This window comes from Drosophila arizonae, chromosome 4 (genome assembly GCF_054131065.1).
Source record: "Drosophila arizonae isolate 15081-1271.41 chromosome 4, UAZ_ARI_1.0, whole genome shotgun sequence".
Classification (NCBI taxonomy): domain Eukaryota; kingdom Metazoa; phylum Arthropoda; class Insecta; order Diptera; family Drosophilidae; genus Drosophila; species Drosophila arizonae.
The window spans coordinates 6,542,039-6,565,067 of NC_142924.1; the positions used below are offsets into that span (position 1 = coordinate 6,542,039).

Genomic DNA, 23,029 nt, shown 5'->3' on the forward strand with positions numbered 1-23,029 from the left:
ACAGATCTATATGTGCTATATGTGCCGATGACCTAAAAAAAAAACTTGGATCGTAAGATAAATAATTTATGGGGCATGCAGAAAAACACACAAAAGAACTAATTAAAACTGTGCTATATATAAAATGGAAGGTAAAAATTGTAAAAAATAGCAAATACTGCAGAAAAAAAAAAAATGTTAATGTCCAATTTTTACAAAATTGAAAGTTCTAAAAAAAATTTTAACACAAAAACAGCTCTTAGGAACACATATTTCAAAGACTTTGCGTGAATCTTAAATCCCAAAATTCCACTTATACATATCTCTAATAAAAAATATTAATAAATCTAATCAAACAATTCCCTAATCAAAACTCTGTTAGCGCAGCCCTGGTCACTGTTAAATTAGGTCTAAACGAAAAACCGGCAAACGCGCCGAACTCAACTCCGCATGCTTAGCAGTGCCAAACTGAGCATAGCAGTGCCATCCTGAGTATAACATGCATGCGCTTTACCAATTGGATTGCCCACAACTTCGTGCGCGCAAGCAAATTGGTCGAATTGCACGAATAGGTCGAAATAAGTCGCATTGCTGTTCGGCTTCGGGTTTTGTCAGTTTGAGATTTGAATTCGCGGCGCGCAGTCTTGTGAGCGGCTGAAAACCGAACAGCAATACAGAAAAAAATCATAATAACAAAATCCAACAAGAAACAAAACAAGCAGCGAAGACGAAACGAAACCTTTCGTATTTCGCAGGTTTTTTTGTGACGCCAACAAGAAATGTGCAACAGGAATAACAACAGCAAAATAATAATCAAATAAATTAATCAAATGTCTATAAATTAATCTCAGTGAAGTGAAGTGCCTTAAAGTGTGATTAGTCAGAGAAATATTTGAATATTTGAATATTTGCTAAAGAATAAACCGCAACAAAAGTAGCCATAAAAGTGCCCATAAAATACTTAATCAAAGCCTTTACAATATCTTATTTTTATATAGTTTGAGGTAATTTCCAACAATTGTTTTTTATTATGCAGAGCTCAAAGCTCAAACTTTATAGCTGTAAATTTGTATTTGTACTTTTGCATAACGGTTTTCTACCAAGTGGCGTCCCTGAACTTTCAGGCAATTAGCACTGTAAATTGGAATGTTTTTTGCTTTGTCTGTTTACGAAAAAAAAAAAAGAGAAATAAGTACGGAAATGCGTCCTTCGACCTACGCTAAGACTTTAAGAACCTTCACTCGATAAGAGGCTTTTGGATTTGGTCATTCAATGACAAACAAAGCCAAAGACTAAGTGTGGGCTGTCGACCAAGTGCAGACTTGAGAATGGAAAAATAAATATGAAATCGAATTGAAAACTTATTGAGACTTACAATCGAAATGTGTTCTTGACAAACTGTCTGCATGTGTGTGTGTGTGTGTGTGGTGTATGTGTGTTGCTTATCAACAAGTTGTTGCTGTTGCTGTTGCAATTGTTGCTGCTGTGTCTAAAGTGTAATTTATGTTAATTTGCGTTACGCATACGCAGCGTGGCACGCACAACACATTTAGCTGTGGGTGTCTCCATCCACTTCCCTCCCTCCCTCCATCTCTCTCTATCTTTATCTCTGCTTGAAGTGACCTACATACAAGCTGCAGCAACTTTGACTCTGGCAAACGTTCTTTTTTTTTATTATTTGAATCAATCAGCGAAAAATTACTACGCACATTTGCAGCTGATTTTTGTAGAGAAGCCGTAAAAAATATACGTATGTTGAGCCCACGGCGTGGCAGCAGCAGCAGCAACAGCAGAGGGCGCCCTCTGGCCTCCTGGTTCCCTCCTACCCTCTGCTACTTGCAACTTCACAGTTGCAGCTGCCTTGTTGCATGTTAATTGCCTTTTAATTTCTCAAGCTGTGCGTTCTCTTCTCTCCATTAGTATGTGTGAGTGCTTAAGTGTGTGTGCGTGTGTTTAATAATGAAACTTAAAACATTCGCTGCAAAGAATCTTAGCTGCGTGTGAGTGAAGTGGCGTTTGATGGGTTCTTATACCCTATAAAATGAAGTGTTTTCTTTCGAAATTAAAATTTTTGGTAGAGCAAGAGTTAAAGAAATAGATAAACGTAAATTGAAATGATAAAATGAATATTAAAATTTATTATTTATTTAGAGTAAAAGGATTATAAATTTGTAATATAGCCAGAGGAAAAGTCAATTCTTAGATCGAGATATTAAAAAAAAATTAAAATAAAAAAAAAAAGATAAAAGTGAACTAAAATGAAAAAAAAGGAAAGAAAATAAAATAAAGAAATAAATTATAATTTTATATTTTTAAGAAAACAATGTTTTATTTTTTTATTTGGCTATATTTATGAACAAATTTTCGTAATAAATTTTTGAGAAATTAAATTTGTTTGAAATATTAAAAGCTTAGTGCCATTTCGCTTTAGAACATAATTTTTTTACGATTGTAAAAATTAAATATTTTCTGTGAAAAACTATGAAGTGCTTAACAGATTTTGTATTTATTCACATTTATAAAGTTATAGACTTTACTTTTATGATTCTCAATTATTTTGTGTTAGTAAATAAAACGAAAAAGTATAAATAGTTAGTTAGTTATTTTTTAGCGTTTAAAACAGTCATCATTCTCTTGTTAATTAAAAATTTTGTATTTCATTTATTTAATTTGTAGTATTTTTTTTTTTTTTTTTTTTAGTGAAAAAATCATTTTTAATTTTATTATTATTATTATTTTTTCTTTTCAACTGTCAATAAAAAAAAAAAAGAAATAAACAAATATGTAAACTGTCTGACCCACTCAACACATTTATCAGCAATCAAAAAAATCAAATTGAGATGAAAATTTCGAAATTGAAAGATTAGAAAAGTAAAGATTGAGTGGGAGGAATTACTTTGATATGCTGTCAACTTAAAGCACTTTAGGCAGACAGACAGAAAACAGCTTAAAATATTTTACAGGATATCTCACAGCTTAAGAATGAAAACTGATGTGTGAGAGTTCAAAATTGATGGAAGTTGATGGAAGACAGAAGAGCAGAGGGGCAAAATTTTTTAGGTAAATATGAGAAATTCTAAATTGAAAGAAATAAGATGTTTAGATTAAAGATAAGAGATTAGAAATGGTAAATGATGCATAAGTTAGGCAAAGATCAAAGAATTGATATAATGGGAAGCTGAAATAAAATTATGATGAACTGGAAGCAAAGAAAATTAAGAGATGATTTAAATATTAGAGAAGATCAATCAGAAAAGAAAATAATTGAAGAGATGAGAATTCGATTTTTAGGTCTGTTCTTAAATTATTTTTGTTTATATTATATGCTGAGAGTTTGAGGGTTTGAGAGTTTGAATTAGAATTTAGAGTAAAGCAAAGCCTTGCGAGGTATCTGGCAGCTTGGCACTAAACACTTCACACACACTTCAAACACTTTTACTTTGCTTTTATTTATTTTTATTTGATTGTTCTTTCAGCTTCTTTCTTCTTCTTCTTTTTTGAATGAATGAAGCACGTTCTGTAATTTAATTCGGCTTTTTGTGCGCAGACGCAGCGACACGCACACTTAGAAAGGGCAATATAGGGTATATAGAGAAGGGGTCACATATACTTATAGGCATGTATATACATATATATATGTATGTGCATATGTATGGGGGAAAGGGTCGCAACTCTCATCAGGTTTGCTACGCTTTACGCTTTTTGTTCGCTTCGAGTGCCACTAAATTGTAAGCGGAAATTGTGTATTAAGTAAAGAGAGTGAAGAGGCAGAGGCAGAGGCAGAAGCAGAGACTAGGGGCTAGCTGCCCTTTGTTTGTTGCCCCTGTTCAAACTGATTAGGCCTGAACGCTCAAATACATATTCCGATTCGGATTTGAATTCAGATTCTGTTGCTGATGTTGCTGTTGCTGTTGCTGCTGTTGCTGCAGCTGGTACATGGCATATCACTTAGCTCAACAGCAATTACTGTCGGAGCTGCAGAGATTTGAGCATCGAAGTGCTTTGGATGGCAAACGGCTACCGAGTTGTGCCCGGCAGCAGCAGCAGCAGCAGCAGTAGTTGCTCCCTCCCGCTCCTCCTCTTCCTCCTCCTCCCTCCTACACTTCATAAAGTCTCTGCAGACCCAATTTCAAATGCAGTTGCCAGACGTTTTAGATTTTCTGCAATCCAGCAATAATTTTTGAGCTGCTAAAAGTGCTTTGAACTGTTTATTGTGTGTGTGTGTGTGTGTGAGTTGAACACAAACATGATCGGCATTTGTTAGCGATAATGAATTGAACATTTCTGAAAAACATGTTTGTACATAATTTGTATGCAGGCAGACACTACGGGACATGTTGCTCTCTCCCTTCCACCCCTCTCTCTCTCTCTCTCTCTCTCTCTCTCGCTCACACACTTTGTCTTCCTCGAAGAGCTAAGAGATACTCGATCTGTATCCTCTGGCTGGCTGTTTGTTTTTTGCTTGTGCGCACACATTAAAAAGGCTAACAGAGAAAGAGAAAGAGACGGCAAGAGTGGGCAAGAGCGGAAGGGAGACAGAGCTAGTAAGGTAAAGAAAAAGAAATGTGCAAAGTGTAAAGTGCATATTTATGGCTTGCATAAAATAACTTGTAAAATGCATTCACGAGTGCGCACTCACATTCATATGAATAGACACGTGTTGTGCATGACTGAGTGTGCGTGTGCGAGTGTGTGTGCGGTGTGAGTGTGAATTGGCTATAAAGTCATGACAATCACATGTCGTATTAGAGCTGAAGAGGAAGTTGTCGTTAAGGATATGAATATGGATATGGATATGGATGAATTATAATGCGTCTATAACATTTGAGCATGAATTATGAGTGAATGCATTCAAGTGTTTACAAATCTATTGAACATTCATTTCTCTTGTTCAAACATCAAGTTTACTCACACGCTTTGAACAGCCGACTACGACCGACTACAGCTGAAGAGCTTTTAGTTTTAGTTGGGAGTCATTGTAACTTAATCAAATATGATTTAAAGCTTTAATGAGCTTGACAGACTTCATAGACTAGCTTGAAATAAACGATGTTTTAACTCAATCAATTATGAGTTGGAGATTTACTACAATTTGAAATGTTAATAAGATATATTTTTAGGTAAGCGTATATCTCATATCATATAATATTTCATATACTCTTTTCTCACCCTTTATATGATATTCATTACTCCTACTTTTTGGCAAAATTGGTCTAACTTCATTATTTACATTTGATACATGTTTAATGATTTGACAGCAGCTAAGATAATTTACATATTCTTACTCTTTTATCATCTACTGCTCACAAGTCTTTAAAGATACTAGATACTTTCTATAAGTTAGTGATATAAAATGCAAATCTTAGGAAAGTATCTATAGAACCGAAAAAACTATAGATGCTTTTCTAATATTTTCGTATCATTTTCACTGCATACCACTTACTTATAAATGGTATCTAATAGTAAGCAGATATACTATATTAGATATTGTAATTCTTTTATCATTTATTCTTTGCTTCGCTTGACAATCTTTATTACGTCACTATCTCTTAGCATACATAAGACATACTTTAGCAGATCTCTTTCATCTTGCAAAACTTGCATAGCTTTGTCCAAACTGCTCTATAGATACTTTTTGGTATACTCCATATAAATTATCTAACATGCATTACTTACCCAACTGGCATCAACTAGATACGTTCAGCTCTAAAGATTCTTTTCCTTCTTATGCAATTCATATCTATTGCCATATCACTTACCATAGACAACTCTTAGGAATACCTGCTGTGCCTTTGTTGCTGCTTTGGTTAACTATTTGTTGATATACTTGCACATTAGCCAGTTCATTATAAGGTACTTAGTTCTAGCTGGCAGCTGCGTTGTTAATGACAGTGACAAACGGAATCCCGATCCCAAGTCCAAGCCCTGTTCCCTGTTCCCTGGTCCCTGTTCCCCGCCAGCCAGGCAGATTATGTTACGCAGTAGCTTTAAGTGATGTTTGGATTTGATGCGTTTCTCTCTCTCTCTCTCTCTCTCCCTCTATATATATTTATATACAAAGAGCTGGATGCGCAGCTGTGCAGTTGGCAATAGATACGAAGACGTCGTCCAGAATTGCATTCGAGATAGCCTTGAATTATTCAAGCGCGTGTGACTTGCTTAGTAATTAAGCCAGCCAACAAAAGCCAGCTCCAGGCTGATGATGAGTCGCAGCTTGGATTGACTTTGAAGACAGAGAAAGAGAGAGAGAGAGAGAGAGAGAGACAAGGAGAGAGGGAGTTGGGCGGCAGGAGCTGCGGTTGGAGCTGAAGCCAAAGCTGGAGATCGAGCTGCAGCTGCTGTTGTTGTTGTTGTTGTTGTTGTTGCCTTAGCTGGGGTCCACATCAAGTGGCAGACACCGAAACCGAGACACAACAAATGAATGTGTGTGTGTGTGCGTGTGTGTCTACATTGTGTTCCTTTTTGTTTGACTGACTGCCAGTTGTTGTTGCTGTTGTTGTTGTTGTTGCAGTTGTTGCTGTTTGTTTTACTTTGTTTTCTTCTTTTTTTATGTCATTATCGTCATTGTCTGCCCAACTCGACGCGTCTCGTCGCGTCTCGTCTTGGCTCGTCTCGTCTGGGTAAGGTGAACGCTTCCTGCAATGCCAAACAACAGGTAGACACATTCGCTGTGAGAAACGGCTGCTTCAAATGCTTCAAATAAATTGTTAACAGCAACAGCAACAACAACAGCAACAACAACAACTACTACGGCAACTACAGTAACAAATCCCCATGAATGACTGACAAGCCCTTTGCGACAATTGTGTGTGCACCTTTGACCAAGCTCTAATAAATGGTTCAATCATAAATTAGACTTGCTGTTGGAGCTGAAGTTGAAGTTGAAGCTGAAGTTGATGTTGGAGGTTGAAGTTGCCGCCAGGATTATTTGATTTGGCGTCACGTTATTTTTGCATTTGTCAAGTTCAAAGCGTTGCTTGTTTATAACACTAGACAACAAGGCAAGGTTGCGGTTCAACAAAAAAAAACTTGCATTTAAATAAATGGCAAGAAGTTGCGAAAAGTTCAAAATGCAATTAGTTTTAACTGTGGAGTCAAACAAAGATTTGCATATACAGCAAATATAAAATTTAATAAAAGCAGAGAGTCTGAACTTCCTAGAGCGTTTTTATGTTTAGCAAAAATACTTTTTTATTGATCAACTATTATACAGCTCGTAATTAAATTTGTTATATTAGCAACGATCTTAACTCTTCATATTTTCTCTAATCTTTAAATGGGGTCTATCATGTTAAAGTTTATCATTTACAAAGTCACAAGTCGCAAGTCGAGCTTTAGGTATCATACGTTTATGAGCTTTGTGGATCCTATTAGTTTCACATCTCATTCATATGTATACGTACAATTCACTTTTAAATGAACTTGTAATATTTCTTCATTAGTTTTGTACCCTATTGAATCTGTCATTGTTGAATACCTAATTGTGTTTTCCCACTTGCATTACCTTTAATAATTATACTTAAATCTATATATCTATATATAATCTCAAGCCACACTAGAAACTTTTCTACTTTAACTTGAACTTTTCAGCATGTGCTTTCATGCACTTTACAACTTATCCACACAGCTGTCTTGAGCTGTCTTAGCATAGATAACAGCCAAAAAACCTGATTAAAACTGCATGAGCACATTTTCCAAGAATTTTGAATAAATTTAAGCAAATCACCTGCTGTCATTGCTCCATTAACTTTAATAGATTTTAAAATTGTCAAAAGTTTTCTAGATGCTAAAAGTCTTTACTAAAAGTTCTCTTTTTGGAAAATCCTTTTCTGTTATATATATGTTAGTATAGTTCCAGTATTAGTATTAGGTTCAGAAATTCACAAACCCTACTCCACTTCCATCGCTCCCCTACATTTTACCTTACCTAGAACTTGCAGTGCAATCGTGTAGCACAGTGTAGTGGCTTTTTGTGTAGACAACAGCGACACCTTGCCTGGAGCCCAGTTGTGAGTGGGATGTCAGATTGTGCGCCACCTTCGTGATTTGTGGCTTGGGGGCATATGTGGCAGCTGAACCACCAGGGCAGCCAGGGCAGCCAAGGCAGCCAGAGCTGTGGCTGGTGGCCCGATGGCCCGGTGGTCCCCGACTCCTGGTCAATGCAATATGCGTCCGTCTGGCTGACTGTCTAAATGTTCCTACGTCTGTCTGGATGTCTGTGTCTTTTGTCCGTTTTAGCCGCCGGATTAGCATTGAAATTGACTTCGTGCTGTGCTCATTAAAATTTTACGTGCATAAAGTTGATTTCGATTTGCCCGACGATGTCGTTGTCGATGTTATTTCAGCTTGTTGTTGTTGTCTTTGTTGCTGTCCACGTCCTTATATACTCAACCTCCACCTCAAAGTCAATGTCTTCTAATCCCCCCTCACAAAAGAAAGAAAAACGAAAAACAATTACATTTCGTGGTTTGCGACCAAGAACTTTTCCTAGAAACTGCGAATGAGCAAATTTGAAGCTCAACAAATAGTAAAAGAGAAAAGGCTACTGCTGCCTGTTTGATTTTCTAATATCGAATTCTGACTTCCTTATTGGCCAAAAAAGCAAATCGCATGCTTGGAAAACCCTTTCGACTTTACTTATGGCTTTAGTTTTAATGTGTTTTCCCATCTCCCTCGCCTTCTCCCTCTCTCTCTCTCCCTCTCTCGTTCTATCTCTATCTCTGTTTGTGGCAAGTTTATGAACGTTTTTGGTATTGATGTTGGCTAACAACATTTTCAATTACCCGACAGAATCAGAGTCCAGACCTCGAGTCAAGATCATCTTTCAGCTGCTGTTGTTGTAGTTGCTGTTGTTGTTTTTCAGTTATTATGCCATGAGGCTATAAAAACTCGTTTTCAGCTGATTTGTTGTTGTTGTTGTTGTTGTAGTTGCTGTGTTTTGCTTTTGCCGAAGTTCATGATCAGCTGTGAACTGAAAGTGGTTGATTGGAGCAGCAGCAGCAGCAACCACCGAGCACCACAGCAACGAGGCAGTGCGGCAGTGCGGCAGCTGTAGAATATCAGCTCTAAGTTGTACCGGTTTTTGCTGTTACTCGACGGCAATTGTAAGTCGTAATTGAGCCGCATCGCATCGCATCGCATCATTGTCTTCATCTCGTTGGCTGTCTTTAAGCGTAGTGCCTCAACTGTTGCATTACGTTCGCTGTGCACTGATGTAATCGAAGCTGCTGCTTTGATGTTGCCACGAAATCGAAAATCTTTAGCTGTTGCCTGCCGCCTCCTGCCTGCTGCCTGCTGCCTCCTGCCTGCTGCCTCCTGCCTGTTGCCTGTTGTTATCTTAAGCCCGTTAAGTTGACAGGCTGTGAAGTGCCTGATTCGCATATTTGATTCCCATTTTTTGCACTTCTCTTTTTGTTGTTATTTCTGTTTGTAGAGCATTCATGCTGCCCTATAATATTTCAACACTCAATCGATATGGCCAGTGTTATACTTCCTGCTTGCTGTTTGCCTAAATCATCTTCATCTAGCTGCCAGTGCCGCGCTTTGAAGAAATTGCAACAACAGCTGAATTTGGCATGCCATCAACTCAGTTGAAGATGGGGGGCCAGAGGCAGAGACAGAGACGGCAAGTGGGGGTTGCAGAAGTTCGTCTGCCTTTGCATTCCGGCCATGCAGCGAGCATGACAGCCTAGACCTGATCTATTTTGGTCACGCTGCGCCTTCTGCTGCCCCCATCCTCAGGCAGCTCCAGCAACATGCAAAATATACATAAATATGCCTCATTACACACACACAGAGTGTATCTATGTGTGTGTGTGTGCTGCTCCTGCTTTTGCAAAACAAACAATTTGTAGGTGTGGCTGCGCCCTGGCTTTGGCCATTGCCAGTGGTGCTGTCAGTGGTGGTGGCGGTGGTGCTGTCGGTGGTGCTGGCATTCTCTTGATGGCCGTTCTGGTAGATGAAGCGGAAATGTGACGTTGACTGCAATAAATTCACTCGCTTTTGTTTGTGCAAAAAGTTCAAAAGAAACGCAGCGCTAAGCGCATTGCAGATGGTGTTCAATGGAATGCCAAATGTTTATGGTGAGATAGATAAATATCATCCAAGTTCTGATATTTCGTGATTCGAAATCATGTGTAAAAAGCAAAAGCGTTAAGCGTTTTCTTTTTTGTTAAATCTTTAATTGACAATATTTAAATTTGCATAAAAATAACTTTATGTTAACCTAATGTAGCTCATTAAAATTCCTGCGCTTTGCTAAGCTTTGACTAATTGACTGAAATTGATTTAAATATTCATGGTTACTCAGTTCACATTCATTGCATTCTTAAATGTAATTGACTGCAATTGAATAATGTTCACTTCTTGTGCTTGCAAGTGAAAATGTTAACTAAAGAGACCTCATTAACAAGACATTGAGAAATCGCTGCTTTCTCGTTTGTTCATAAAAATTACTCTTTACTTAATTAGACTCTAAGCATTTTTGGGGTCATTATATTTAGTTAACTTTGAGTCAAATGTTTGTTTAGAAGTGAGTGTTAATATCACAGCTAACAGCAGCCTAGGCGTTGCTTGCCTTTGTTTTAACATACAATTGTCCTCTGTTCAATGCTGTTAATCTTATTAGCAACATTTTAGCTCCTGCTGAGAAAGTGTCAACTTAACAGCTGAAGTTCCCTTTCTAGCACTGTTAAAAGTCTCAATTATGTTATACTAGAAATGCGTTATGTTAATATAAGTTTCCTTTAGCACAATGCTGTTAAGCTTACAGGGAATATGTTAACTTGCTTGGGCTAACATTACTCGCACGGATCGAGTGTCTCTTAACATTTTCTTTGATTGAATTGACAAGACTTCAGAACTGTTAGCTTAACAGTTCATGTTAGAGTAGCTTACACGTTATGTTAAGATTAATTTCTCGCCAAACTCTTTACAATTTCATATGCTTCACGAATTCTGCAGTAACTTTCTTTACTTCAAAGCGAATTCTCTAATTTCTATCACACCACGCCCACATTTCATAATATTTTCTACGTAATATTTTTTGCGAGCTGCCAAGCCAAAAAAAAAAAAAAAAAAAGAAAGAAAAAAATGTTAATCAATACCCTTAACAAATGGGTTTCAATGAATTTCCCATGGCATTAGTCACACCAACGGCCACTCGAGAAGTCCGCCGCCAGGGACAGGCAAATATCAAATTGATTCGCCAAATTGATGGCCTTCTGTCGAAACGGATTGCTCATGCTGCTTTGCTTTGGCGGCAAACGCTGCGTATGTGTAATTAAAATCGTTTGTGCCAGCGGCACTTTTCGGCCAGGTGTGGCCCTTTTCGCCAACATGTTAATTACTCTTGGAGCGCCGCAAACAGAAGGAGCAACAAAATAGCAAAAACAAAAATAGAGAAACAAATTTCCAAAAAAATAAAAAAATAGCAAAATTACAAAAATAATATCGAAAATGAAACTGGGCGTCGGCGCACCCCACAACAATTGTCTCCGGCCAGTGGGCAGCGGGCAGCGGACAGCGGACAGGGGCTAACGGCCAACAAGTTGTGTCTCTGTTTTCATTTTATATTTCTATAATTTATTAAGAAAACAAGCCAAATGCAGAGTGTGCGACTGAGGGAGTGTGTCTGTCCCGCTGTTCCCCTGTTCCCCTCTCGTTCCCCCTGTCGCCAACCCATCGTTCCTGTCCGTGCAACGCGCCTTTTGCATGCGTAATTTGTGCTGCGCTGACGGTGGTCCCAATGGCCCCGTCATCGGCCCAGTCTGCGCCGCTCCGGGTGCGACGGCACCCGCACTGAATAATTGCCATAGGCTGGGCGCCACACGATAGCGGAACAGGCACTACAGGCAGAGAGAGAGAGAGAGAGAGAGAGAGAATGAATGGGACTGGGACATGGATTCGTAGTCGAATTCGGATTCGGATGTATTTTTGTGTATGCATAAAAATATATGTACATCTATCTTGATCTGCATATATGCTAATGCCAACTGCTTGTCGGCTTGATTACTCATAAAGTGCGCTGAAAGATACGCAATACCCTGTGAATTGCTGAGCAAGGGTATGTTAACCATACAGAAGAAGTTTAGCTGTTAAAAATAGCTAAATATAGTATGTATATACCCTGTAATTTAATAGCAATGAGGCATGCTCGACTCATATATAAAAGAAATAGGAAATAACACAATATTTATAGTAATATAATAAATAATAATTTTAATGATCAAATGAAATTTAATGAAAGTACCCTGTAATCCATCAACATAGAGCCATGCTCAGTGAGCACACTTTAAATATAGATGTGCACCTAAAGACGACCAAAACTCAGGTTAAAATTATATCTTACAGGGTATCTGCTAGTCGTTCACTTTCACTCCTGCTCCATTTGACGCGTATAAATATTTATGCGAACTTTTTGCGTGGACAACACGAATTGTAATTTAGTTTTCAACATCAAAGGCGTGGGAATGAGCCACAGAAAAAATTAAAATTAATATGAAAAGAGCAAAAAATAAAACGAAACGAAACGAAACGGCTCAGCCTATCGCAATGATAAATGCGTTTGCTTTTGCCAATGCCGAATCCTTTCAGACAAATCCTCCCAGATTTATGGAGGGCAACAAAAAATTATAACAAAATAAAAACCATTAAAAAAAAAAACGAAACGAAACGAAATGCCAAAAGCCTCGAGCCTCAAGCCTAAAGCAAATGCCGCCAATGGAACGGAAATTTGTCGCCGCAGCAAATTGAAAACGAGCCGCAGCTGACTTTGAAAGCCAAAATGGGCAAAAGAATTCTAACAAAAAAAAAAAGAGTAGCGACAAAAAAAAAAGTCGCTAAAAATAAGAACTGAAATTGAGGCTTTTTGCGGCGCAGGGGCGTGGCACGGCAGGGGTAGGCAGGCAGAGAGCGGCTACGGCTACGGCTCCGGCTCCGGCTTCGACTTCGGCTTTGGATGACAATGACAAGCGGCGTCCGAGCGACGCGCGCATTTGGGTCAATGACGACGAAACCGAAGCGACGACGATGCCAATGATTTAGAACCTAATATTGAAGAGCAACAGCAACAACAACTGCAACAACAACAATGCGAGGCTGATCTGGAATTGGCGTTCAATCAAGCTGAAAATGTTGCATGAGAGCTGGCATCATTTTTAGCATGTGGCGACAGCGGCTTATACAACATGAATCTGACTAAAGGGAAGTTGTTGTTGTTGTTGTTACTCATGTTGTTGTTGTTGTTGTTGCTGTTGTGTGTGTGGCGATGATCATTTTGTTCAATCGATTGTAAACGATGCGTTGCGATCGTTTCGCTGCGGCTTTGATCAAATGACAAAATTGATCATTTTCTGTTTGAATGGATTTTGGAGCAGTCGCTTCGGCACTGCCCCGCCCTCCCCTTGTACCGCCCGCACCCTGGCCCACATGCAGCGCAGCTCTGTGCTGCCAACAATTGATTTATGTTGGCTGTTGTCTCTCTATCCCTTTCTCGCTCTCGCTCTGTATGCTGTGTGGGGTCTCTGTTGTGTGGCATGTGCAACAGCAACAATAACAGCAACAACAACTATCAAATAGCAGAGCTTTTGTGTTGAGTCAAAAGGTGCTATAAATCAAGCCAAATGTGAGCGCACCTCCAATTCGTTGTTGAGTGAAGGTTTTTCAGCTGTTTTTGTTGCTGTTGTTGTTGTTGCGCATTTTCCGCAAATTAACAACAATGCGCAAAACATTTTCGCCTTGCAACAATTAATAGCGCACTCTGGCAACGCAGTCCAGTGCAGCCACAAGGTCCAAAGGTCCCCACAAAGAGTCTGTTGCAAGTCGCTTTTCTGAGTTGCAAGTTCGATTTCACATTCCCGTAGGGGTGAAATCTTGTTGTTTTATTTTTTTTCTCTCTGTTTTGTTTACGTCGCGTTTTTTTTTTTTTTTTTTTGTGTTTTTTTCTTGAGCCTGTGGGTAATGGCCAAAAATTAGCTAAAAATTGCTAAAGTTTGACTTGCATGATTTATCTATAATTTTGCATCGGGACTCGCCACGCGGCCCAGACCCGGCACTGGCATATTCGCCATCTGATAGGCCTACAGTCAAATACACATAGAGGGCGGGAGAGAGAGAGAGGGAGGACTGCTGGAGTAAGAGAGGGGAATACCTCTACTATGCATATCTGACAGCCTGGGCCATTTTTAATGCGCTTTTCAGTCTAAGCGATTTGGAGTTTTCGTTCGGTTTGGTTTCGGTTTCGGTTTCGGTTTCCTTTTTGCAGCTTAACACTTGCGGGTGTTGTTGTCTACATAATTTCAGTGTAGTCGCAGCCTGTGCTTTGGCACGCTGTGCCACAACATGTAATCGTCGTAATAATAAAAATTTGCAAATGATTTCGTTACTCAATCTTCAATCTCTTTCATTGGCTATCGTTGCAGTCCTGGTTATGGCATGCCGGCTGGCCGCTGGCCACATCCAATGGAGCCCTCGTACTCCAGCTGAGCGACTCTGAGTTCGCGCACGCACTCCAACCCGCCGAGCTCTATCTGTGTGTCAAATTGGGTAAGTGGAACGAACTAGTCATGGATATCTATCTAAGGAGCTATAACAATGTAGAAATAACTAAAGAGGGGAATATGATTCTATATGAAGAATGTAGACACAGAGAGAGGTAGAGAGAGAGAGAGTGAGAGCAGGCGAGTGCAAAGAGAAAAATATAAGAAAAAGTATAGAACACAGAATGATAACGGAGAATGAAAAGTGAGTAAAGAATATATAATAATGAACAGAGAATGTTGAAGCGAGATGAAATAAAAGTGAAATGAGAAAGGAGAGAAGAGAGAAGAGAGAAAAAGAAAAAAAAGAGTAGACAAATGATGAGATGATAAGAGATGAGACCGAAGAGAAAAACGAAATTGAGACTATAATGTTTATTACTATATTTTACCGTATCCCAGATATATCCATGCAGCTAAACTTGATTTTAACACAATCTCAACTCTTACCTTCAGCATGCTCTAAAAATAGTTTCCCAGATTTCTTTGCACTTATTCCAACTGATTGCAGGCGAAGCAATGCAATTAATCTCTGTGAATTTACGACTCTATATATTCGCTGTCCAGTGTTTTATCTGCCTTCATTAGTCATATTTTCACTTCCTTTTTCCTTTCAGATTCTGACGCAGAGGCCACACCGCAGCTTTATGTCGTTTGGCGCTCGTCCGAGCAGCAGCAGCAGCAGCAGCAAGAGGGGAGCACACCGAGTGGAGGGCAGAGCAACTGCATTCATATCGATTACACTAAAACGCAACAGCAGCCACTGAGCGTGCTGCAACTAGAGATGTCAATGGCAGCCATGGGAGCAGCAACAGCAACAGCAGCAACAACAGCAGCAACTGCTGCAGCAGGACACGCACAGAGTGCGGCACAGGAGAGGGTGCAGTTCCAGGGGGAGGCTAACGAAGCCATCGAGCTGCCGCAGATGTTGCAGAATTTGCTCGTGAGCGTGGAGCGCAGCATTGAGCGCGTGTCGCTAAACGAGCTGCAGATGCCGCTGGCACTGCACGAGGATCAGCTCGATGAGGCCAACAACAACAGCAGCAGCAACAACAACGGCAGCAGCAACAACAACATTGGATCGCCAAAGTGCGCACTGAGGCGCAGCGATTTAATTACCAAAAACAAACTGTTCAACAATCGTTACATGCTCCGGCGCCTGACCAATCGACAGGATAGCATGAACTCCACCTCGTCGGGCAACAGCAATGCCAGCGAGCGTAGCAGCACCAGCTCGAGCGCCAGCGAGGAGCTGCACAGCCATCTAAACAGCAACAACAACAACAGCAGCTGCAACCACAGCAGCAACAACAACAACAACAACAATGCAGAGCTTGTTGCATCGACATCGCCTGCCTTGCCGCTATTTTGTTTGGGCAGCTCATTTCCGCACATTGACAGCGACGAGGAGGCCACCGATGCTGGCGAGAAGCGTCAGACACGCGGTAAGTAAATGCCAGCGCGACGTATACGTAATATATTGCATTACGCATACGCCAAGCAGACCAGCCAATGCTCCACTTGCTGCGCTTATCTCAATTGCTGGGCGTTATTTCTATTTGTTTTTCCGTTTTTTTTTTTCTTCTTTTGTATGCTATGCAAAGCGCCACGCCCACAGCTAAACAATATTCAATTAAACGCCCCGCAGCCAGAGCTGCGCTGCAATTCGCTTTGAAGTCGAAGTCGCAGTCGAAGTCTGTCTGCGCTAATAACACGATTTCAGATATCGCGCAAATTTACCGCTAATTTGATATATTTTCTGTGCATAAATTTGTGCTTAACATTTAATTCAATTAAAGCGGCGCTGATCGTGGAGCTTTGTTAAGAATTCTAGCGAAAGTATGTTCGAGTTCAACTTGATTAATTATGATTTCTTTCGCTCGCTGATTTCGCGGGTTTCATTTGAAAAAAATTTGATTTACTGTGGGGAAATGTTTATTTGTTTGGGGCATTCATAGAGAGTTTGCTGCTTATCTATTGTATTTCATGTCTGGTTTGAACTAGGGTCGCATGGGTAGCTGAAGACTGTGATTGTGATTCATTCAGAGCTGCTTTTCTTATTCACTTTCAGTACGAGACTTGAAATATGAACGATCTGCTGAAAATATTATTAATGTTTGCACATTTACGTTTTATAAGTAATCAGAATGTAAGCTTCAGCTTTCTCTTTACTCTATTTCTACTACTTCTACTTCCACTTCTATTTCTACTTCTACTTCTACATCCACTTCCACTTCTACTTCTACTTCCACTTCCACTTCTACTTCTATTTCTACTTTTACTTCTACTTCTACTTCTACTACTACTTCTACTTCCACTTCCACTTCTACTTCTACTTCTACTTCTACTTAACATTTGAATTAACATAGGGAACACTTTCAAAAATTCAGAAACTGAAATCAAAAATTCTTTAGCCTAATAACACTTTCTAGATCACTCCCTCAAGGCCTTATGTCAACATAGAGCATAACGAGAACGCAGCGTAGAGATGTGCATTAAGGCCGCCTGGGAATGCACGAGTCAGCAATTGACTGGAGCCTGTCTCATGCTCAATGGGGTTTTGACGGTAAATGTGATGTGCAAAAATATCTCAGTCTGCATAGAAATATCCTCAGTCTAGTATTTGTATAGTGGCACGTTATTCCAATTTGTTTATGTGACTGTCAAAATTGGTAAAGTTTATGAATTCAGCACACTTTATGTGCTCTTGTCGTGGGTGGAGGGAATTTGCGTATTTCTGCTGCTCCTCGATTTGTGCTGGATTTGCTGTCGCATGGGCAATCTACTGCTGGCGGTAAGTGGAAGGGACAGAGAGAGAGAGAGAGAGAGAGAGAGACAGAGATACATACCCGATCCATTAGTCTATTATAGTCTGCTTTTCGTTGGGCGTCTTTCTGCTCTTTGCCGGCAGCTACAGCGTCATCAGGTATACGGATGTCTATGTGGTAGTGCGCAGCTTTTACACCGACAATCTGTGGAACTATGAGATCGTGTACCACTGCTGCGGCATCGATGGCCCCGCCAACTATGGCAATGTAAGCCAGAAGGACGTCGTGCCAGCCTCCTGCTACCGAAATCAAGTGGAGACTCCCGCGAATCTCTATCATCGTGGCTGTCTTTTTGCCACTGAGGATAGCTGGTTCTGGTTCGTCTTTGCCAACTGCTATTGGTTTGCTTTTGTGCTCTTCTTTGTGAATCTCATAACCCACTGGAAGCTGAGGAAATGTCTGAGAAACTATTGAATAACAGAAGCTTTCGCAATTTAAGTTGATAAGATATACATATATCTATGGATAGATCGATAGATCACAGCTTTTGCTTTCGATATCTTGTCCACTTGCAAGCCGTTGCAATTGCTCGACTGTGTGCCCCGGGAGCATAGAATGCGTTGCCAACGCCCACGGCTCGGCCACAAAAGCCACACAAAAAGCCATTAGCCATTAACAACGGCGGCCCACAGCATCCGCCAGGCGTTGGTTAACCACAAAATATCGTTGTCTCCACGACAGCAGCAACAACAACAACAACAACAGCAACAACAGCAGCTGCAACAGCAGCAACAACGGTGCAAATGCCTTTTAATTTGTCAAAGCCTAAAATATGAAAATTAAATGAGAAACCAAAGCAGTGCAGCGCACAGTGGTGCACGATGTGGTGCAAATTTAAATTGAAAAAAAAAAAAATAAAATCAATAAATAAAGTTAATCAAAAATATAGGCAAAGTATTCCTACTATGTAGATCTATGCTTCTATACGCTTCCAATTAGAATTATCCTATATGCCAACGCTGTCTAGTTCTACTACATTATTCTTATTGGGCTGAGGGAGTGCTTGCTTGGAGCTCGAACCCGAAACCCAATGCTACCTATATTTACTTCTATTTCTACTAAATGAATCTTATTGGGTTGATAAAGTTATTGCTTGGAGCTCGAACCCGGATCCCAATGATACGTATGATAGATATGATAGATTTCGACTACTGTGGCGTCATGCCAATAGAGTGGGGAGAACTTCTAATCAGTACCCACATATATATACTGTCAATTCGTCATGTTGTTGGTGACATTGACATTATGGCATCGACTGTACCTGCCTCAGATTCGTACCCGGATAGCTGAGCCCTTTTCCATTACGAATTCAAACTCAGTTCGCGTCATAAAAACTTCGCCAATCAGGTCAACGAGTAGCTGTGATTGGCAAACACACGCCCTCGCTGATTGCGTTAGGGCTACGCCTCGCTTAAACGGTGCACAGAGATGCCTATCCGACACCACTGTGCGCCGGAATGCGATCGACTCGCAGTCGGATTTCGGGCGTGTGGGTGCAATTTGCAAGCGTGCATAAATCAGCTGACAAGTGCGGGGGCAATTGTGGCCAGGGTATTGAGTTACATACTTATGCATGCAATGCCACCATGCCGAGCACCTGGGCAGCATTTGTATGCAGCGAACAGGTGGTGCGGCCGCAGGTAGTGCACACAGAATTTGTGCAGACGCTGCAATGTGTCGCATTTGTTACAAGCGCAAAATTGTCGCACGCGAAAGTGCCCAGCTCGAAATTAATGGGAGGCCAACTGGTCTGGCCACGCCCCCCAGCCCGAAAGCGAGGGGACCTGAAGTGTGTGACCAAATTAATCAAATGGCAATATTATGCAAAAAGTAAAGAGTGTTGCCAGCAGATCCTGAACGGGTTTTCAAGGTTTTCGTCGAGCGTTTAAAATGCAATTAACCTATATAACAAAATATATATATGTAAAGATATATAAAAAATATATATATAAAAGATAAATGTAATATTTATGTATGAAAACTTGTCAATTTCTAGCGCTTAACAGCGAGACGACGCAGCTGGCAGAGCCGAAGACGGAGAGGGAGAGGGAGACGGAGCGGGAAACGGAACTGTTGCCGCCCAACTCGATCAGCGAATTGCCCGAGAAACTGTTGAACAGCGGCGTCTATTTGCCAGGTAAACATATATCCCGACTTTCCATTTTGTTGCTCCGCATATAATTCTAGACTTTCGCTAGTCCATGAGCCGAAAAACTTATAAATATAAATTGGAAAATTCACAACGCCCCGTTAGGCAGTTAGCCTGCAAGGCCTGCCAGGCCCGCAAGGCCTGCCTGGCCTGGGTGAAAAGCGCTCCAATTGGCGCCCCAATTGGAATTCCAATTCGCAGTGATTTGCCAGCCATTCAATTCAATTAATTCACACACTTTTTCGCACATTAACGCGCGCTCCGTCGGCGCTGCGACCACCCAAGGCGCTGTTTGAAAGCAATTGAAATTCATTTCGAGACTCAATTCGATTTGCATCTATTCGCAGGCACACGCACCCTCCAAGGCGACCCACTTGTCCATGTGGAGGCGGACGCGGTGGCCGGCGCTGGTCTCAATTGCTACGAGCTGGCCACGCTGTTGCTTTACTATAGCACCATACCGGAGCGCAGGTGAGTCCAAGTGGTGGGCGGGTGCAGGGTGAGGGGCAGGGACAGGGGCCGGGGCAGGGGCCATTGCCTCAATCAGAATCGGGCAGTTTAATGTCAAATGTAAAACGCATGGGAATGGGCACAGGCTCACAGTCCAGGCATTTCAATTTGTGTTGCAATACAACAACAACAGCAAAACAGAAAGGAAAAAAAAAGAAAAAAAAAACATGTAGAAAGAGCTAAGTTCATAGACTCACAAGCAGCCCATCCATATTTACGAGCTGATATGCAAATGTGCAGTTAAAGCCTGGCCAAGAGCCACCAACGTGCGCTGGGAACAGCCGAAGACGCGAAGAACGCGACGCCGCTGCACTTAAGCCTTTAAGATGTTCTAACGGTGGTGCAAGAGGGAAAACAGCACTGCCCCTCTCTCTCTCTCTCTCTCGCTATCTCTGTCTCTTTCTGCTGCGCTTGCTCAGTCGTCTGGCTGTCTGGCAATCAGGCAGTCGAACTCATTGCCGCTTAAGAATATGCATGCCAGTCAATTTGCCACTTTGGCTAAAAGGAAACATGCAACAACAGCAACTACAACAACAAAAACAACAACAACAAAACATCGAACAGCACTTGCATTGAATGCTGAGAACTTTACCACAGAAAATAGAACAAAAGCTTTAGCTAAAAGTCAATAACACTATAGAGCAAACTCCATTTTTATGGGGCTTACGTGGGAGTGAACTGAAAACTGGATCTATGAGCTAAACTCAAATAGATAAACTTTTATAAATCTTCATCATTAGAAAGCTAAAATAAAATGTTGATAGCCAAGAAAGTTATAGAAAATTGGTATGATATAATATCCTAATAAAGAAGTTATAATGATTCATTTATTTTAATATACTGTTAAAAATATAACAATTCAAAATACAATTAAAAAATAATTAAATAAAATATAAATAATTAAAAATAAATATAAATAAAATTATAATATATATGATAAACTTTATATGATATATTCCATTATTATATTTAGAAATATATGAGGGATAAAAGATAAATTGCCAAATTCGCCAATGATAAAATAAAATAATTGTAGATAGTGCTATCTTTCTCTAGAGTTTACTCATATAGCACAAGTATATTCTTATCTTAAACAGAAGTTAAGCACACATTAAACTGTTTTAAGCATGTTTATCTTCTGTTAGATAGAAGATTATTTGGGCGAATAAGCATGCTCTTATAATCAAAGATACTTTTGCTACTTACTGGAGATACGCTTTTATTGATTGACCTAAATTGTAATTCCATCTTCGATGCCTAATAGTCTAAGCTCGTAGATTGCTTGTGGCCTACTTAGTGGACGAGAATCTTAGACTTAAGCTGGCAACTTTGTTGTCTAGTGTAGCTTAGAATTCTCGTTTTTCGCTCGCTAGGCAGGCAGGCAAGATTTGCGGGCGCTGCTGAGGCATTGGCAGACACATTGCTTGAGGGACTCTGCGGTTGCGGCTTCCCTTTGTAGCGAACGCAAGAGGGAGACAACGCCAGCCGGAGCAAGTGAGAAGGGGAGCGAGAGAAGGAGAGAGGGGAAGCTGCTGCCGCTGCTGCTGCTGCTGCAGGCATATGAATGATCTTTCAGACAGATTCGTGACACTTTGAATTTATGATGTGAACTTTTGTGGCCCAGCGTTCAATGCTTGCTGTGTGTGTGTATAAGTGTGAGTGTGTGTGTGTGTGTCGACTGCTCTACCACGATTCCTGGAAATATCACAGAAAAATCTGCGAAATCTAAATCGACATACGTAACAGAGAGAGAGAGAGAGAGAGAGAGAGAGAGAGAGAGAGAGAGAGAGAGAGAGCGAGCGAGGTCGAGAGGGAGAGAGAGGACCCGTTGGCCACTTACGAGAGCTGGCAGTCAGCTATTGCTGATTCTGATTCTGATTCGGATGCAGAATCCCGTTTCGACTTGAGTTCCAGCTGCATGTTAATTGCTGCAATGCCAATTGCTAAAATGCGGCCAAATCGTGTAGAAAACTTTGACAAACATTTGCTCAGATTTTGTTATGCTCAAGCAAGGAGACACCTTCCTCCTCTCTCTATCACTCTGTATTTCTCTCTCCCTCTCTCTCGCTAGACAACTGGCACAACATGTCATCAGACATGCGTATGACACTAAAAACTTGAAGTTTGGACAGACCTCAGTCACACTATGTTGTATACTATCTCCCCTCTCTCTCTCTCTGTCTCTCTCACACTCGCACGCTCTTGAAGTGCAGCCATTGACATTATTTGCTGTTTGTTTGCGGACATGTGTAAGGTATTCATTAGCTGGCTGTTCAAATCCAAATGCCAGTCTATGCTGCACGCAAATATTAAATATTTGAGCTGAGTCAAGTTTTCACCAGGAGAGTCTGCGACTCACTCTGTGGCTTGGAACTGGGCGCAGTGTCAACAGCAAACTTTGCTTGTTGTCTTTGACAACTCGTCGCTTATCCAAAAACTTACATCATCAACAAGAGCTCGTCCATTTGACCCTTCTCTCACACAACAATTGTGTCTCTCTCTCTCTCTCTCTCTCTATCTCTGTGTGTGTGACAGCTTGCAATTAAATTAGTTTTTATGGGGCCTGCACTTCTGGGAATCTTTAAATGCCGCCTGCAACGAGTGGCAAAGGTATTAATATGCATGCCTGTGCATAATACAAATATAAAGAAAGCTCGGGTTACACACGAACGACCTGGCCTAGGACTGCACTCATAAATTTATTACACTCACTGCACTTGGAGTCTAATGAAATATACATAACATATGTCTGCCCTCCGGCCATAACATGGGCCTTAGTTTACATTTAAGAGCTAAAGCTTTTCTGTTATGTTGTACATAATTGAATGCGTTTAACAGACTGCTTAACTTATATTTTCCTTTTAATGAGTTTTGCCTCTTCACACTTACATTTTTCAGTTATGTTAAGTTGTGTAGCCCTTAGGGCAGCCTCTGCCTATATATCCTCTTTTAATAGTCACAGTTCATAAAATAGCAGTCACTGTAGTCAGTCCGCTTCTTTTTCATTTATAGACTGCGCTTATAAT

General features: G+C 40.5%; 2 protein-coding genes across 3 annotated transcripts in view; both read left to right on the forward strand.

Moving 5' to 3' along the window:
- Positions 1 to 23,029, forward strand: part of Pura (Puratrophin-1-like) — a 54,760-nt gene that overhangs the window by 12,947 nt on the left and 18,784 nt on the right. For both annotated transcript variants that reach the window (XM_089467959.1, XM_089467960.1), the window contains exons 4-7: positions 14,400 to 14,523; positions 15,134 to 15,961; positions 19,341 to 19,481; positions 19,841 to 19,964. In XM_089467959.1, the coding sequence (XP_089324085.1) occupies positions 14,400 to 14,523; positions 15,134 to 15,961; positions 19,341 to 19,481; positions 19,841 to 19,964 (1,217 nt within the window). The remainder of the gene's footprint in view (positions 1 to 14,399; positions 14,524 to 15,133; positions 15,962 to 19,340; positions 19,482 to 19,840; positions 19,965 to 23,029) is intronic.
- LOC108613203 (uncharacterized) lies at positions 15,999 to 18,241 on the forward strand. The gene is made up of 3 exons (XM_018006503.2): positions 15,999 to 17,082; positions 17,137 to 17,310; positions 17,378 to 18,241. The coding sequence occupies exons 1-3, from the start codon at positions 17,005 to 17,007 to the stop codon at positions 17,756 to 17,758; spliced, it is 633 nt and encodes a 210-aa protein (XP_017861992.1). The 5' UTR covers positions 15,999 to 17,004; the 3' UTR covers positions 17,759 to 18,241.